The following is an 18,736-nucleotide window of genomic DNA, read 5'->3' as shown; positions in this document are numbered from 1 at the left end:
ATTTCTATACTGCCGGACAATAAAATATTAAAAGATAGCATAGGACAATGGTTTATAGAACAGCTTAAGCTATGTACACACATAAGATACAGTAATTTTCACCTGAGACAAACTATAATAGTTTTTGGCGAAAGTCTGGTGTGTGCACTGGGATCCCCCAGCATCATTTAGCAAGCCACCATTCTGGATAACTGAATGACCTACCAGGGATTACTAGTGTCATTCTCTATTAAGACTCTTTTGATTTACATTCTTCTTAAAGCGTACCTAAACTCAGAATTTCCACTTTACATAAAAGGGTGGATAAAAATGTAATTAAAAAAAAAGAAAGGATGCAGCACTGCCCTCCTAATTCTCGTTTGCCTAGGTAATCAAGAATGAATGGGAGCGCAGAGCCTCCCAAGATACCTATGTCAAGCATCTCGGTCATGCGCACAAGGAGCCCTTTCATCGATAGGGAAAAAAATGCATGCTCAGTGAGATTGGCAATTTTTTTCCCAATCTATGTTACCTGATCTCGTGCACAGTGCGAAATTAGGTGATGTAGGAAGAAGAACACAGAGGAAGAAACAAGAAGATGGTGGCGATTGGCGCACCCTCTGCGCCGGGCCGGAGACAGATACTGGGGCGATACAGGGCCAGATGGAGCAAACCTCCCAATGGAAAGACTGATCTGCAGGATTGAAAGTAAGTGTGATTTTATTGTTTTGGGTTAGTTTTGGGTTTACTTACGCTTTAAGCTACACATGGGCCATAAAAAGACAGCTAGTCAAGTCAAATTAAAACTTCTGATCGGCACAAACCCCTGTGACTCTGAAAGTATTAAAGACATTGAAACTGCATGACAGCCAAGGAACTAGAATTTTCAGAAGAAAAAACCTATAGTGGTCACCTCCTCACTTTCTCAGTACAGCAATTAGATGTTGAGCTCCTGAGTTTCATCATATACACCTCATTTGACTGATATAAAATCTATATATATCAGAAATCAATACACAAACCTAGGCAGGCAAAGCCTTCTCTTCCTCTGTGTGGGGGCTGTTACTCAGCTCTGCCTTAACTGACCACACTAAGCATCATTTTTACAAGAAAAACTATGTTTTAAAAAATATTCAAGCTAAATCATTTGAGCAATTCAAAGCTGACATAAGCAATTCATAAAATGTTTGTTTTCATAATTTGTATTTTTGGTTTGCTTCACAGTTCATAATTTAACTCTAGTGAATAAAGGACAAAATAAATGATATGCAAATCAGACATATGTTTTGGTAAGGATTGAGATGTACTATAAAGACTGCCCAAAATAGCCACTGCAACACCTTCAGGCAGATATCATACTGTCATCTGTTATTACACTATGCTGTCTTTACTATGCAAGGGGAAAGAATTAATAATTAATACAGTTTCTCTGCTTGATTCATAACTTTGAAGCTCACAATGGGCGTAATAATGAAAAAAACTGCACCTAATGATATATTGATATCACGGGGAGAGCGTATCAAAGCAAGGTCTGTCCAACCTTGTATAAATCAGTTTAATAAGTTTCCCAGTGTATTATGATTTATTACTTTATTTAGTGCTGTAGAACACTTTGGGCTGACCGACCACTATGCTTTTATTATGAAAAAATGTATTTATTGCATGATGTAGAAAAATGAAAAATATATTCTTTAATAAAAAAAAAACTTTTTTATCTGATATATATATATATATATATATATATATATATATATATGTATATATAAATATATTTATTTACAAACCGGGAAAGGGGAAACATATACAGGATAGACATGTGCAGATAAAGATTGTGGAAGGTCCAAATTTGGACGGAGAAAAGGATGAAAGCAAATTGTATGTGCAGTAGACAAATGTGAAGGGTATGATAATGGGCAGTAAGTGCAAGAGAGTAGTGCAAAGTTTTGACTGAGGTCTGCAGGTATAGGTGAAGTGTGTGGAATGTATAATTAAAGACATATATGCAGAGTGGGATAGTGTGACAACCAGCAGGATTGTTCATCTTTGACTTACCAATGGTAATTAAAGATCTTGTATAACTGGCAACAAAATTATGTAAAATTAAGTGTATGGACATACCCATAAAAGTAAGTGACAGGGATGGGAAAGTGCTTCCCATAATGCTTTTAAGCTCCAATTTACAAACGAGACTAATTATATAGTAGTAGCATAGGAAATAAACTTTTCACACAAGGGGGTTTACAGGGGAGGAATAAAGGTCATATTAAAAGTAAAGATGGTAAAGAGTGTTTTTCAACAGTACAGCAATCCATAAATCCCCTATTATATTGCCCACAATTTCCTCTGAAGTGATCCACGGAGGGTAAAGGTAGTACGAAGGACCCAAAATGAAACAGGAGGAGTGTGTCATTAAAAATGGGAACAATGGAGGTAGAAAAGGATGGAGGAGTCAAAATTTAATCAGGTTAGTAGTAGAGGTTCTCTCTTTGAATCCAGGAGCAGTGGACACTATGCAGGTAGTGAGACACGAGAGCTGAGATTACCACCATATCACAATCAATGAATATAAGGCCAATATTTGAGACATTTAATGTTATTCAAACACAAACGTTTTTTAAAAGAACACTTGTGGACACCTTAGGCAAACAAAGGTGAACCTCTGTGTCAGCCAAGGTGCATCATGTTTGCATAAAATATAACACCAGACACCACACTGCTTTATCCAGCCTTCATAGCCTTTTGTAGCAGAGAACCCTTTTAATATTCAGCTGGAGTTGCACTGGATGTTGGCAGCGACTCCACTCTTCACTATCTCTGCTTTTCTAAACGATCTCTGTAAATTTATACAACTAAGTCCTAATTTTTCTCTTGAGAGAGCTTGAAGGCCTGTACAGTATTCTAATTTTTTTATCCTTGCAATCCATCATTAAATCTTATCATTTGTCTATGAATATTTTTTTTAGACCTGCTTAGGTTTAGTAATTGCCCGCTTGCTGTAATTCTATTATCTATAGCTAAGTAGCCCAGACAGACGTCTGGCAGTGTATAACACTAATGTACCATATCTTCTATCTACAGGTTAAAATTGATCATAGATGCTCAGTGTCTGGGTATCCATATTGATGTTCCAGTCTGTGTTTCCCTGAAGCAGTACAAGTGAGCACACACATTGCTGTAGGGCACATTTGAATTGAATGCCTCTCTAGTAGCTGAAGAGCTGCAGGAGAGCAAACTTTGAAGGGTTGTTCAGGAACCGTGAACTGGGGCTTTGGACTTATAAGGCATTCCAACCAATTAAAGTGTTTCAGTTATTAATGCTTTCAAGAAGTGACAGCTGTTTATAATTAGGGTGGTTTTCTCTCCTGCATAAATTATTTGAGAATATTTGTTTTTGCAATGTTCAAAGAACCTCAGACCTAAAATTCCATGCAGGTCGCTCTAGATCTATCTTTCTGCAGCTGTCTAATTAATTAAGGGTTTGGTTATAATGGAATGGATCCGAAATTTGTTAGGAGATCATCATTAGCTTTGTATGAATAATGCATGTATTCATAACTAAGGTCTTAAACACTGAATAAAGTAGACCTCCAGCTAAAAGGAATTTTAGCCTGAAAGTGTGGGAGGGGTAGATATTTTGCTTGTTGCTCCCTGAGGCCTAATCTAATTCACTTCCTATTTCAGTAGCAAATTTGTCATTACGACAGGAAGTAAGAGGTAATCTGCTGAAGACATAGGGTCAGGACTAAAAAAACATTTTTTTTAAACCAATAGCAGATTGGAACCCCTCTCAGGTGACTGTGTTCACAATGGGATAGAAAAGATAAATTTCTCTGGACCTCAAACAAGATAGTGGTGTTAAGCTATATTAAAAAAATAAAATTTTTGCTTAAGTTACAGATTCGTTTGCCATTCCTTTCTTTGGCCTAACATTTGGCCATGCCTTTGCATGCCGTCCAGTTGTGCCTTATGCGTGATTGGCCTACAATTAGCTTGTATAATCATGTGACCACCAACTAGTCATTTTAAAAAAAATAGGATTTAGGATAGAGTAAAGGTGTTACTATTGCAAAATATACACTTGATATCTGAGTTGACTGATCTTACCTTTTGGGACAAAATCTTTGGTATATTGTAGTAACACACAAATAACCGTAATACATGTTCTGTTCACTTTGAGGTTTAACGTGTCATTTTGATTGATATCCCATCAATGCAGCTACCATGTACATGTACTGAAGCCTACCACAATGCATAGTAATACTTTACAATTCATTGTGGTGCAATGAAGATGCTGCAATCCCAAAGTTGAATAAATGTCCTAAAGCCATGCACAATAAAATGTGTGCTTAATGCTATGCATAGACATAGGGTTCACAAGTATAACTGTCTTGTGTATTTATTATTTTCTGCCTGATTCAAAAAAATACAATCATTGTTTAAAACTACATGGCTTTTCATCATCCTGGGTATTCAGGAGAGAAATGCTACAACAATGATCGAAAGTCCAAATGTTTTTAAATTCCTCCTTTCCAATTGATTTTATGTTTCTAAGAACCCTTCATTAGTGCACAATGTATTGGTTAAGAATGAACTGAATTTTTGCCCAACTAGAAAGGGTTAAAAGTTTTAAGAATAAAGTGTGAGTGCAAGGGTAAGCAGGCTTCTACATTTAATTCTAAAAGCTCAAGCTTTGCTTCTATGATAAAATAAAAAAAATCACTTATATTGTGTCTGAAGCGACTCCTAAAGGTCTTTTTGTCTATAAGGGTTGAGCTCAGGAAGTCAAGCTGAAATAGTCTAATAAACATTGTCAGAGAATGTAGCACTTTGTCCTTGTTGCCATACTGCACATTCTGGAAATGGAACATTGCGCTCACGCAGTTAAAGCAGAGCAAGGTATTTTATTTCTAACGTAACACTTTCATTCCACAGTAAAGACTGTGGTAATGACATATGACTATGGTAGGGACATAAGATTGTGAGCCCCTTTGAGGGACAGCTAGTGACATGACTATGGACTTTGTACAATGCTGCATAATATGTCGGCGTCATAAGGGCAACCTTACCGGAGTCACTGCTCTCCATTTTACATTTTCAACTTCACGCTTCAAAGGCAAATCTGCTTTTTTGATCCCTTCTTTCTCAATTCCATTCTCCTGGGGTTTGTCTCCCCTCCTTTGGTAAAAAGAAAGCTGTCTTGAGAGATTGACTGCTCATTTATCTCATCACATTGTCCATCTCATACCTCCTAACAGTCTTTCCTAAATATGGCTGGGAGCTGCTTCCTCTAAAAGAAAAAAAAAGGCTTAAAATGGATCCCACTAATTTTCACTCAGTTTTCATTTAATTTTGTCTTGGCAGATTTATTTCTTACTAAAACCTATTCCATGCTGAGTCCCTGTAGAATAAAAGTACCTTGCTCTGCTTTAACCATGTCACAGAGACAGGGAGTGAGTGCAATGTTCTATTTCCAGAATGTGCAGTATGGCGACAAGGACAAAGTGCTACATTCTCTGACAATGGTTATTAGACTATTTCAGCTTGACTGCCTGAGCTCAACCAGTTGCCTGGATAAATGGGAAGCCTAAACCGCTGTGATTGTCAGCACATTTATCATCTTATGGCATCATCTTTCTAAGTGTTATGAAAATATAACTAATTTCCCTGAGGTGACAGGACTATTTGTGTCATTCTCTAGCTTCAGGAGCTTTGTAATAAAGGCTGGTGTTTGGAATAAAATTGTTCATTATCTGCAACCGATAATTACTGGGAAGATAGTTTGATCTACTTTAACCGTGATTAAAGAATTTCAGCTGTTATCAGAGCTGTCAGCCATTGGCTTGCCTGTCTTCTGTATATGTGCCATGAGCATGATGGAGAGACTGTTCTTTTCCTAATTTTTCATGGAAGGCAAGGGAAAAAAAAAACTGCCAGGCTAATGTGCAAATACTGGTGCGAAGAAAATTAGAGCAAAAGTGGAACAGTTGCCCAAAGCTTTTAACAGCTTTAACATGTTAATGTGATTTCAACAAACAATTTTAACATTTAAGTTCTGCAGCTTTTATTAAAATAGTTCCCGGTGTTCCTAACATAAAGTCCTTTATTCAGATATTTCCCATGTAAAGTTTAAAACTACGTCTGTGTCTAGGCTATTCAGAGAAATTCTATTTCATTCCATCCTAGTATAGCCGAAGTCGAACATGAGTCAAAATGGTCAAAACAGTTATTCACTTAGGCTTTACAATATTATTAAATAAAACAACCAATATGAAGATTTGCTTTAGTGTTCTTTGGAGTCAATTCAGAGCCAGAGCTCTGAAAAAGTCGAGCTGTTGTTTATAGCAAAAAATCATTGAGCAAAGGACAACATGTGTGTTACTATCCAGAGAACACAGCATCACTGCTAAAAACACTTCGGTAAGTGAGGCTTTCGGTATGCAAGAGGAAGGAACATTTAGTGGGTTTGTTGGGGCTACCTCCTTTGTATTTCAATCAGGTAAGTAATAATGGTTACCAGTCTACAGGTTACTAACAAAGCGGAAGTGAGGTTGACTTGTATACTTCTATCTCTTCTTGATTGAAACACTATATACTGAGCTGGTAGGGTTCATTTTTCAATGTGGCTAAAGCTAAAATGAAATTGTAAGCATATAGCTTAATTAATAATTAAAACATGTAATTGTTAATGGCATTACCTGCCAAAAATGTACAGATCTGCTCTACCTTGGGATGGATCACTAAATCACATCTGGGAACCTCAGGACAGATGCTAGATTTTTGCTCAAGATGACTTATGAACTTTCATCACAGTTGATGAAATTCCAACGTCTGTACAGTTTTAAGAGCACATCCATATTCTGACCTCACTTTTTCTACAACACTTTTTCTCTACAGTAACATACTTTTGCATAGCAAAGAAGCAGCAACAAACTAATGTGATCCATCCTATGTTTGTTTTCCTTTTAGCTCCTCAAGCTCAACATAAATGGTAATGTCTGATTGGCTTGTCATGTTGCTCCTTGTACTACCAATCTGACTACATTTCTAATTTAAATTCTTTGGTTCCTATTTAAATATTAAATAAAAATATATTGTGCTGCAGTCTTTAAAATGTTTCCTTGCTCAAATGCATAATTAACTTAATTGTTTTTGCTTACAGCTTCACTTTTTTGCATTTCTTCTCCATTTAATTCTCTTTTGTGCCATTTTTAGCACAGCGTGTATGCCATTTCTCATTTTCTAGCATATCTGGAGATGGTGGTATCATCTGTTGTCACCGTTACGGTCCTATGTCTCACTTGACATCTTGAATCTGATTAGCAGTGATGGCCAGCATGTCAGGAATTGAATAAAGAAGTAGGCATGTCTATGCTGCATGACACTATATGGAAATTCTCATGCCCCCATCCAAACAATTTTATTGGAATCTTATTTACAAAATATAACAATATTAATACACTAATATGAAGTATCAGGATGTGAATTCTGTGCATTACATATTATTAATACACATAATGTATATGTACATTAAATCTGCATTATTTTATACCCACATAGCTTCCAAAATTTGTACAATTAAAATATATATATAAAAAATGTATTTTCCATATTCCAAACTAACATCATGCAGCATTTAAGAACAATTTCAAAAAGCTGCTTTTAATAGGGGTAATGAATATACTAAAATAGTTAAAAGCTAGCAGCATAAAACAAATCTTCCAAAAGAATGTACAGTATGTTTGCCAGCAGTGTACAACTTGTCTCTGCTAGCAGTATACCACACAACTCCACCCAAGCACTAAGTGTGCTAGAGCGGTTTGAAGTTATGCTTTAAAAAACTAGAGTTTTTCATGTTTCTTGGCTAACCATGTATGCTTGACTTCAGCCAGTATCACTAAAGACATTTCCACATTTTTGGTATACAGCACTCGTAGAAATAAAGCCAGAATGTATGCAAATAAGCCAAAGCAGATTATGAGAGCCCAAACAAAGCTAGCTTGATTTTGCAAAAGGTTAAAGCATAACAGTAGTTCAAACTCTGGCAAACTATTTGGTAGTTGGGAACTGACATTTAATCACATCTAGGATCATTAGCCACATGCTTGATAATGCTGAGCCAATATTTACAGCAGTGAAATTGAAACAAAATTTGTGTTAAATCACCGTAACTTATTGGGAGCTGAGAGGCTCAGGGATAATACTGGCTGTTGGCTCCACCAAGTCTTCTGTCTATGGGAGCATTAGGAATAAATCTAGCCCAGCTTTTCACTGAGCTCTCTCTTTGGAATGTGAATGTATAATATCCCTGGCTGAGTTAGTGTGTGTTTCTATCTATAATCGAGTGGACATTTTCTTTTTCTCTTCATTGCTGTGTGTCACAATATGAAATTACAGCATGCATTACTAAGCTATGAATTTTTTACAATAATTGTATTTTAATGTACACTAGAGATTTCCAGAAATGTAAAACAAAATGAAACATGGATAGGGAAAAACTTGGTATGAGGAAAGGCTTAGCCTTTGTTTCAAGTTATGTTAGAGGCCAGATTTTAGGTCTTCATAACTGGAGACCTGTAGGAAACATTCTGATCCATCCACATAGTGACAATATATGTACATTATCCAGAATTCCCTTGTTATATATAGGACCTATATGTGTGGATTTTAGAAATGGTACTTAGCAAGTGTTCTTGAAGTTAAATACATTTTTAAAAAGTAGCTCCCTGCCATCTACCTTTCTATCTCCTATTCTGCAGTAGTCCAAATTAAGTGGTTCTTCTGAACCCTTTATCTACCTGCACTCCATTACTTTTCCTCTTCTTACAATTGTGCATGACCAGTTTTCACTCTAGCACTAATGCCCCCAGCTCCACAATAAATCATTGTTCTGTTTCCTTCATCTATCCCCCTATAATGTCTCCACTCATTTCATACTGTTGTACCAAAAATATATGTTTTCCTTTTTTTTTAGTGGGATGGTTTGACTTAATGGGGCTCAAAATGTATTTTTTCCAAGGACCTTAATGTGTCTGCAGTAGAGTATGTTGCAAAGCAAGTTTGAGGTATTGCGATTTTAATTAGGTTTCCTAATTTATTGCATTGCATATCTCTTTTAACAGTTGCTTTCTCTGGTCTGGGATTTACCTCCTTCTACCTGGCAGGAAAGCTGCACTGTTTTACAGAAGTGGGGCAAGGAAAAAGCTGGCGTCTATGTGCTGCCATTCTGCCTTTATATTGTGCCATGATGATTGCCCTGTCACGGATGTGTGACTACAAACACCACTGGCAAGGTAATGCCCTACATAATAAAAATTTAGGAAGTTATAGCAGTTTTTATCCTTGAAATGATTTTTTTGGTCCCCAAAGGAATTCTAAATATGAATTGCAGCTGGCCTACTGCTGCATTAAAATAGCGCTGCTACTACAATTCCCGTCATCTCTCACGACTATAGACCAGCAGCCTCTCTGCCTATGCGTAGCAGTGCTTTTTCTATATTATAGGCTTGTTCCAGATTGAATGTTAAGCAAAACCTCTTTGTTTTCATATGAAAAGGTTTTATATCCATGAGAAGGAAAAACTTCCTCAATTTTTTCAATAAACTTCAAGTTTGGCCCACGACTTTGTCTATGTTTTTAATTAATGCCCTCTGTGTGTTTGCGTTTCACACCCCTGGCCTAAGGATTAAAATAAATTATAAGACCTCTCAAATTTAAGTTATAGGTAAAGCTCCTCACTAACAATGAGAAGTCAAATTAAATACATTGTTTTTTTTTAAATGTAACAAACTACACCCATCACATCAAACTGCTAATATTGTAAAAATCTAAATAAAACAAGTTACTGATCCAATACTGGTCATCACAATCTGGTTATCCCCTTCCTCCACTACTCTATGTGCAAATGGCACCCGAAGTTTCAAGACAAGTACGTGACAGAAGATAGTATGTGCACTCACTAAAAAAAAAAAAATTGTGAGGATTAGCTTCGAATGGCAGGATGGCAGTTATGTAAATCCAGGTGACAGTGTCTCTTTAGGGCTCTTTTCTGTATTTATTCAGCCCACATATGGCAAAAACAAAAATCTTCCATTTTAGGGATGATATCAACAAAATGAGTCTTTTAAATAAAAAATATAGCCTCCTGGCTAACATAAACCTATTCTCTGGGCTTGCTTCAAAACCACTTCACTCTACACAGAGAAAATTGGTTCACACAGTCACAGCCCCTGCTGCTTAGCACTAGGTGTGCTTTGTAGGCTTGTGGGCCTCAGGGAAATTGTGGGACTTGGAATTCGGAATCTTCTCCATCCTGCTCTTGAAGAATCCCTGTAAAACCAGTCCAAGGACAGAAATTTTACCCATCCAGCAGGGAAAGCTATAGCTTCCTTGCAAACAAATCTCTGCTGGTTTCACCTCTGTGGAAAAACCTGAGATATTTAGGTCCTTCATCCATCCAATACTTTTCCCAGTAATACAGGTGCCCTCTCTGTAAAAGGCTCAACACAATCAGCTTCCTGAGAATCTGGACCAATAGGAAAATGCAGATAAATTTACCTTTAAGAATGCAGCTAGCAGGTAATCAGTTGGAAATATGAATGGCAATATGAATATTAGAGCTACTGAGCAGGTAGGCAATGTCTATTTATTATAATTAAATGAACTATTTTTATATTTGACTAGTGTATCTCCATGATTTTTTATACTTCCTAGATGCCTTTGTGGGCGGTGTGATCGGTCTACTGTTAGCCTACATCTGTTATCGACAGCATTACCCACCACTGACTCACTCTTCCTGCCATCGTCCTTCTGTATGTATCCATCAGGTCAGTGCTCCAAAGAAGGAAGAGTCAACTGCCACTGAGAATACAGACGGTTTAATGCATGAAGCCATGACCGAGGGGCCTGTATGACCACCAAGTGGTATGATCTGACTTATAGCCTCATGTAGCCTCTTTGAAGAGGTTTCCTGCACTGTGTGTACAGCGGCACACATTCTATCTGTGACCAGCAACTACCCAATGTATGCAACGTCAACAATCCCAGCGTGAAGTCCAGGAGTAGGAACCACATCAACAGACATTGAAATCTTCACTTATCATTCTATAATGGTGCTGTGTGTCTGTTATCTCTGCTATGTTCACATCTGTTTTTCTAAATAAACATTCATACTCCAGGGAGTTAAAAACAGGAATGGGATCATGTGGAGAGAAGTTATTTGGGCCCCTTTATCATCAGTCTCCATACCTACACAAGTGAAAGTTTATTTTTGCCATGTACTTTGGTATGCACAATATTTGTTTTTATTTATTTGGCCTGGCCTCTGTTGCACTGGCAAGTTCTTCCTATCACAATGCCCCCTAAGCAAACCGAGTTTGCTGATTGGAGTTTGTTTTTTCTGCAGAAAGGAACTGATGAGCCATTGACCCCCAGGTCCCCTGCATGGCTCCACTTGTACCCCCCACATGGCAATTTTAGTAGAACCTCATGTCCTCTATGGCATATGGACACTAGCACAAAATGCTAGTTATGTCCGCACTGCCCCTGACACCATCTGTCTGCTTTTCATACAATTCTCATATAAATATGACCATTTTATTTGATATAATGTTCTGTCCCAACAGTGCAGGAAACTAATCCCCACCACTGAAGCTCTTCTCCTGCCTAAAATACATATGTGAATACTTCAGTGCTACACTCATCTTGTATCTCTGATAGATGCAGAAGGTATTTTTGTTTCCGTGTGCACTCCTGATGTTTCCTGTTCCGTTGATGTGTAACATGGACTTTTCGAAGTCTTACTGATTGACACTTTAACATAAGTGTTTTGTATTGGCTAAAAGAATCAACGTGTTTCAATGTGCTGTGGCAACTGTCCATGCATGAAGTACAGTAATTTTTTATTATTTGATCAGAAAACTGTTATGATGCATGTGAAGCTTTGTTCCACTGTGCATATCCAAAGAGCTCTCTGGTCACATGTTGTCTGTGGTGCCCTTGGACTGGAAAGATAATCTGTATAGTATCCACCACCATTTTCTTTACCTTGGTGCTATAATGAGTTGTGTGTCCCTTGATTGACTTAAGAAAAGGGATATGGCCGTTCCTTACAGCTACATACCACTCTCTTCTCCCTATGTAAGAGTGAGGTAGAATACTTTTTCTGCCTGACTACCTAATCCAAAGTTGGCACATGTGGCCCATCATAGGATCAGCTTCATGGTCATATGAATTTTCGTCCCCTTTCATGTTAAAGGTAAACAAGAAATCAAGGGCAAATCTCTCTAACTGGGACACAACTATAAAATATACATTTTTAACACTGATTAAAGCATTTTATTACTAATCATTCCAACATATTTGTCCTATCTCCTGACTCTTTCTAGCACAATCACCAACCACTCTCTAACCTATCCTGAACATTTTTCTTATCTTGCAAAGCAAAATATTACCTAAATCTGCCATCTAGGTCGCTTTCCAGTGCTGTGTTTGGGTGCAGTGCTACAGATGGACCCACACTCTCTTGCACACAATTCACACACACATTCCACACAATTCTCCTGCACTAACATCACCACTGCAGATTCCTGCTGCTGGACAGGTTCATTTTCCTACATTAACAGCTATTGGTAATTAAAGGCTTGGGTTTTAAGAAAAACCTTTTATTGAAAAATGCTTTTAGGCTGCATCCACCCAATAATACCCATTGTGTACCAACTCTTTTTCTTTTATGTATTTCTAGAACTATTTCTATTGCCACAAAAGATTTTTATCATTTAAACTTGCTGAACATTTTCTTGGCTAGATTCATCTTCAAAAGACATGGATAAGACAGAAGGCTGGGACACCCTTCTGATACTGATGGGGTAACGGAACCACAGTATTGATTTCAGAGTTATTAAATGAAAAGAACATTTTCTTTCATACAATCTGCGCTGCAGGCTTGTCTCCAGCTCAAGTCATAGCCAGTATTTCTGTGCTTAGAAACAACATGGGTTGTTGAAGGTGAAAATTGTGAGATGAGGTGCCTGGGGGAGGCTAGTTTTGCCAATGAACATGAAGCTTTGTAGATCCGGCCTGCCCAGCAGTGCAATCCTACAGGTATGAACACATTTTATATTTGATTGTAAGCACTGGATTTAAAAAGGAGTATGTAACAAACCATTATTCTGCTGCTTTGATTTACTAAAGCTGCCATTATTAGAAACAACATAAATAAATCTAACTTTGGGAGTAAGATATAAAAAATTTCGATTTACTGTTCCAACGGAACTTATAGATAAAAAAAAGAAAATGGAACCAGCAGGTATTTTGGGTGGAAACAGGAAGAATTTAGTCCAAACTGAGCTGGCTACTACTCCCTAATGCATCAACCTTTACAATTACAAATTTAAAATAAAATTAGTTACTAGCCATAACACCAGGAATAAAGTAAGACAATGTTCTTCATCAAGGGTTCTGTGGAACCCTAGGGTTCCTCCAGAGGTTGGCAGGGGTTCCCTGAGCAATAAACAATGTGTGCCTTCCAGCTCAGTTTATCTGATACCAATGATCTTTTGGGCTATTTGTAAGGGTGACATTCTTCCCACTGGGCAGCAATGTTAGAAGCATTCCTCCCACTGATCACCACACTAATGTACTGTAAGCTGCGGATATGCTAATTTTAGCAGGGGTTTCCTGAAGATTAGAAATTTATTTTAGGGGTCCAGGAAGGTCAAGGAAAAACTGATGTAAGGTATTCCCATGAAATATACTGTATACAAAATATAAACATGTTGGCTTCACTAAATTGGGTTATAATACTAATAATGGCCATGGAGGTCTTTTCCAATGGACAGTAATAATTACTAAATATTGGGATTCTGAGAGATCCCCATGGTCTATCTTCCATATAATGGATAAGTAGTCCGCATTTTATTTTTGAAAAATTGTGGTTTAGGCTTTTTCTTCACAGGCATGCCATCTGTGTTTTGTTTGTATTGATAATTCCTACTTGCTGCTTTCTGTTTAATTCAATCAAATAACACAGTGGGAGACAGATTGAGGAGATTCCTAAAATCCTAATGTCAAGTTAACATTAAGAAACTTCGTAACATTCAACCAACCTTGAAGCCCTAGACAGCATCATTCCTATGCATAAGTAACATGGGCTAGTCACTTATGGCCACCTGTCGGTCACCCTGTATAATAAAAGCTTTTACTCCAATACTTGTAATGTGACACAGGACTTAACAGCTGAATCCCATCTGAAATAAATAGCTGTGGGTATTACTCAAGTTCTTCTGTACTGCCTACATAGAAGGCATGAATGGGGAGCGATTCTTGTGTTATACAGTGGGGACAAGTGCAGTGGGGTGGTGCTAGGTTGCTAAAATGCCCTGAAACTGCCCTGGTCCCAGCTTAAATTTTTATAAAGGTAACCTTATTTTTTTTTTCTCTCTCAACCTCATCCTTTAGGCCTGATAAGAGCATAGTGCTACTAGGAGGATCATGTGTCTTTAAGAGATGTCCATATAACCTTCTTTGCAAAGTAGACATCTGATCTTAGGGTCCTACAAACTTGCTTGTGCTTAGAGATCGGGGGGCTCCAGATTTGGAGTTAACAGCTTTTTTTTATTACATTGGATTGGGCAAATCTAATTTTCGAAAAATTCAAGAATGTTATTAGCAAAACCTCAAAACCTCTGTGCGTTTAATTAACAGGAATCTGTCACAAACAAAAAGAGCAGTTGGGCATGTAGCAGTAAATTGGATAAAATGACATGTTTCCCTCTGGTCTCTCAGTGTCTGTATTAATGGCAGAGTATAATACAAAATTCTCTCTGGGTGCATTAAGTAATTCCCTGCTGTGTCTAGGCATAGAACAGTGTCAAGAGCTTTTCACTGCGCAATTTTATGCAAAGATGTTAAAGATAAATCGTCCCACAACCTTTGATTTTTCCACTTCTGATAACTTGACAATGACATCATGAATTTTTAAAAGCAAGACTGGTTTCTTCAGTGTCATAATTTGTGGTACAGTACCATAATCTTGCCTCTCATGTGAAAAATTTACTTTAAAATGAAATAGTAATATAATAATCCAAAGTACTTGGGCTATAAAATAGTTTTAAAAGTAATTCTGGATCTAGAGTTGCACCTTAGAAACAACTAAGCTAAAGGACCAGTCTAAGATGTTTTAGTTACTAATGGATATTGGTAGGTTGAGAAACTACTCAAACACCATCACTCCTAATTGTTCTTGTACAGTAAGAAGAACTTCAATCTCGCTGCTACAGTTTAGTAATTCAAGATACATGAAAAGCCCAGAGGTAACCTGACAGAGCTCCATATGAATCCATAGGAAATTTATTAGAGATTATTTAATCTCCTGCATGTACCCAACCTTTAATAATGCCCCTCCATTGGCAGTATTTGATAGACTGGCATAAAAAGAGAAAACTTTTGTTGAAAATAATTGCATCATCTTTTTTTTTGCCAGCAGATATTTGTGAGATTGAAGCTGAAAATTAAACGAAAAACTGCTCTTTCAATAGAACTACTCTTCTATTATGCATGATGGAATATCCTAGATATTCTGCTGGTTAATCAGTATTAAACCGCATTTTTTTAGCAGTATAGTAAAAGTAGTATTTACAGTTCACTTAGGCCTTTAAAGAAATGTAACCTGTTGTCTATCAGTGTTTTGCAAGATTTACTATCAATGCTCTGTCAACTGTCAATGCTGAATTCCTCCAATCTGTTGCAATTTTTCAAACATTGTTATCTGTAGCCAATGCCTACATTGGCTGTCTGAGAATCTGAGGCACACATTGCAAATGGTAAAAAATGCGGCTCTTGCAAGCAATGAAACAAAGGAAATGCGGGTTTTTGTAATGGATACATCACAGCACCTTGCTGACTACTTCATCAGTTCCTACCTAGTAATTTAGATTAAAATGTAAAGTACTAGTTTTGTTAAATCATTTTCTGAATATAAATTGGAATGGTTGGAACCTCAGGTTCTTGTATAAATATTTTTTTGCTGTCTGTGTCCAGTGCAAGGATTCACACTGCCACTGGGGCAGTAAGCGGTAAGCTAAGTATAAGTGCTATTTAGAGAAGCCCTAGGCAATATATCGATCCTACTGTAAGAGTATTTTTTCTCTTTCATTGGAATTTAAGCTTAAAAAGTTTTCGCTCTAGTCAGTGGTGAGATAGCTAAGTTCCCTCCAGCAAATTCTTTGAATTGTGTTCAGAGAGACAATAGATAGAAGCCATTACATCTGCCATATGGTCCATAGGAGGCTATTGTGAAGAATAAAACATTTAAAAGCCTGGATGCAAGCAGCATTTGCAATGCATTCTAGGATGCACTGACATTTGTTTTCAGTGTTCCCCAGAGTCAAAGGCAGTCTACCATTTTTAACTACTTCATTTACCCTCTTCACTACAAGCGGAAACTAACAAATTGGTAAAGTACACAAGTGAGTATTCTAAGTGCTCACTTAAAAAAAAATATTATGCTACAGGGCATTTGGAAATCCCCAATACTAGGTATTTACAAAGAACAAACATGGGCTTAATAATTAGCAGAATAAAAGACCAATGTGTAATATGTTATGCAAAAGCAAAAATGTATACAGGTATATTTTAGTAAAGTGAATTCTGATTGGATATTATGGGCTATTAGAGTGTACACCTAACTCCCTGCCTGTTTATTAATGCCACTCTTCTCCACTTGGCTTCTTTGGTATCAGTTACAAAGACTGCTAACATTTTATATTACCAAAGAAGTCAACATAAGTATGTGCTTTTTGGCATCTTGTTTGCTGGTGGCATACAGAAATCTGCTTCTTTAAAGCCCAATCAAAGGTATTTCTTAATTATTATTATGCTATCAGGTTATATGCATTTTATGTGTAAACAAAGTGCCTGAAAACTATATTCAGCTGTCCTGTTCCAGCAGGAGCTTGCTAACGAGTTAGATCACTACTCCTATTGTGTACAGCAATCTTGATCTCGGTGATCTGACATGTCCCCTGCACATTGATTCAATAAAGAAGGAAGGCAGAGCAAAATCATATTCTTTACTTTTTGTGAAGCTTGACTACATAAAATAAGTATATCAGGTATATAATGTGTTCATGGAAGGAACAAATTATGTGTGCCAAGAACACACAAACTTAATCAGATATTGGTTTAATAAAGTCAGATCAGTTAGGGACTAAATATGTTTGCATTGTGTTTCTGCATTTTGCTTTTATTAAATAGGAATGTAAGAGCAAGAATGTTATTTCTGCTATAAAAATCGGTATATTCTATATTTTACACCAGAGGCATACTATAAATAGGTGAAAGAAATTATTTATTTATCAGAATGAAGAAAAATTACAATTGTAATAGCAAAGGGACACACCATAATAGAGATGGCTGATGAGGTTATTGTGTAAATGAAAGCACCGGTGGTGGGAAGTTTTATATAACCTTTTCCATTTACATGAAAAAAGGGGAAGACTGAAAATCAATGACAAATAAAAGCAGGGGTAAGAGAAGTAATTTAACCATTACAAAGGGTAAAATGTAAGTTTGCACTTTTAACATGCTTTAAAGTAGAGCTTTGAAAGTATAGTAAAGTAAACCTAATCAGTGTCAAGAATGCATTCAAATCCCAATGGGGCTTTTTCCCGGCTTCTAGTAATTTTTTTGGACAGAGTACAAATCTTACTTCACTTTTATTTAATTATTGAACATACTGCTTGACAGATCAGACAGCTGTCTCTATAGGCCAGGAGCTCTGGCGAAGGACAATTTGTGTTTAGCTGTTATTTTGTGTTGCCTGTCCCTGTTAATGAATGTATGTGCGAGACTGAAATGCTGTGTGGCATGTTACACACAGCTTACGCGTTATTTGCATGTACGTGATCCAGGAAGGTTAGCCTGTAAGCATATTTATATAGGTATCTTGTTTGCCCTGTGTTGTGTTAACCAAGTTTGACTGATCTGTTGTGATTTTTAATATATCTTTAATATTCTTTGCAATAAAGAGCATTTACTTTATACTGACTTTGTGTGCCTTTTTTTTTAAGAAATCGTTGAAAACCATTTGTTACCTAACCTAGCCAACTTCATGATTTCATTTTGTTTCTGCTTCTTAGATCAGATGGGCATAGGAAAAAGTATAAGCTGGAAGAAAACATCCTCTAAATCAGCGGTCACGACCCTTTCCAAACTCATGGACCACTAAATTCATAATTTTAAATCCCGCGGAGCATTAATATGACTTTTTAAATAAAAAATACATTTGTAAAATAATTATCTTCCTAATGGTGCCTGACGAGGACTGTGCAGGCTTTGATTCATTGATCAGCTCACGGTTAAGTGAAGTATTACTATTGTTATTAGTGTTGGTCGAATAGCTCACTATTCGATTTGTCAGCTATTCGCTCGAATAGAGCAAAATTATTTGGATGGTGGAATGTCAAAGTCGAACACCATTAAAGTCAATGGGAGGAAAAATTCGGGTTTTTTTTAGCACTGTGTAGAGCTTCTACAGCCTCCAAACAGATGTAAAAAGATACATTATAAAAGGATACATAAAAAGATACATTGTAAAAAGATACAATGTAAAAGAATACATAAAAAGATACATAACACTATTACCCTTTACTTCACATGAAGATTAAAGAGCACCTGTCACATCAATATTAGGCTAAAGCTAGGTACACACTTCCAATAATTATTGTTAGAAAACGAACGATTACGGCCGATCAACGATTAT

The 18,736-nt window shown here is 36.9% G+C and overlaps 2 protein-coding genes across 2 annotated transcripts in view; one reads left to right on the top strand and one right to left on the bottom strand.

The window, feature by feature from the left end:
- PLPP4 (phospholipid phosphatase 4) overlaps nt 1-18,015 on the top strand; it is a 68,859-nt gene extending 50,844 nt beyond the window's left edge. Inside the window, exons 6-7 of the mRNA XM_072423839.1 lie at nt 9,099-9,269; nt 10,690-18,015. Coding sequence (XP_072279940.1) covers nt 9,099-9,269; nt 10,690-10,889 — 371 coding nt within the window. The 3' untranslated portion in view covers nt 10,890-18,015. The remainder of the gene's footprint in view (nt 1-9,098; nt 9,270-10,689) is intronic.
- The window catches only part of GABARAPL1 (GABA type A receptor associated protein like 1), a 304,992-nt gene that overhangs the window by 195,418 nt on the left and 90,838 nt on the right, over nt 1-18,736 (bottom strand). The gene's annotated exons all lie outside the window — the stretch shown is intronic.

Source organism: Pyxicephalus adspersus, chromosome 10, assembly GCF_032062135.1.
Source record: "Pyxicephalus adspersus chromosome 10, UCB_Pads_2.0, whole genome shotgun sequence".
NCBI classification, from domain to species: domain Eukaryota; kingdom Metazoa; phylum Chordata; class Amphibia; order Anura; family Pyxicephalidae; genus Pyxicephalus; species Pyxicephalus adspersus.
This window is presented reverse-complemented; position numbering and strand designations above follow the sequence as displayed.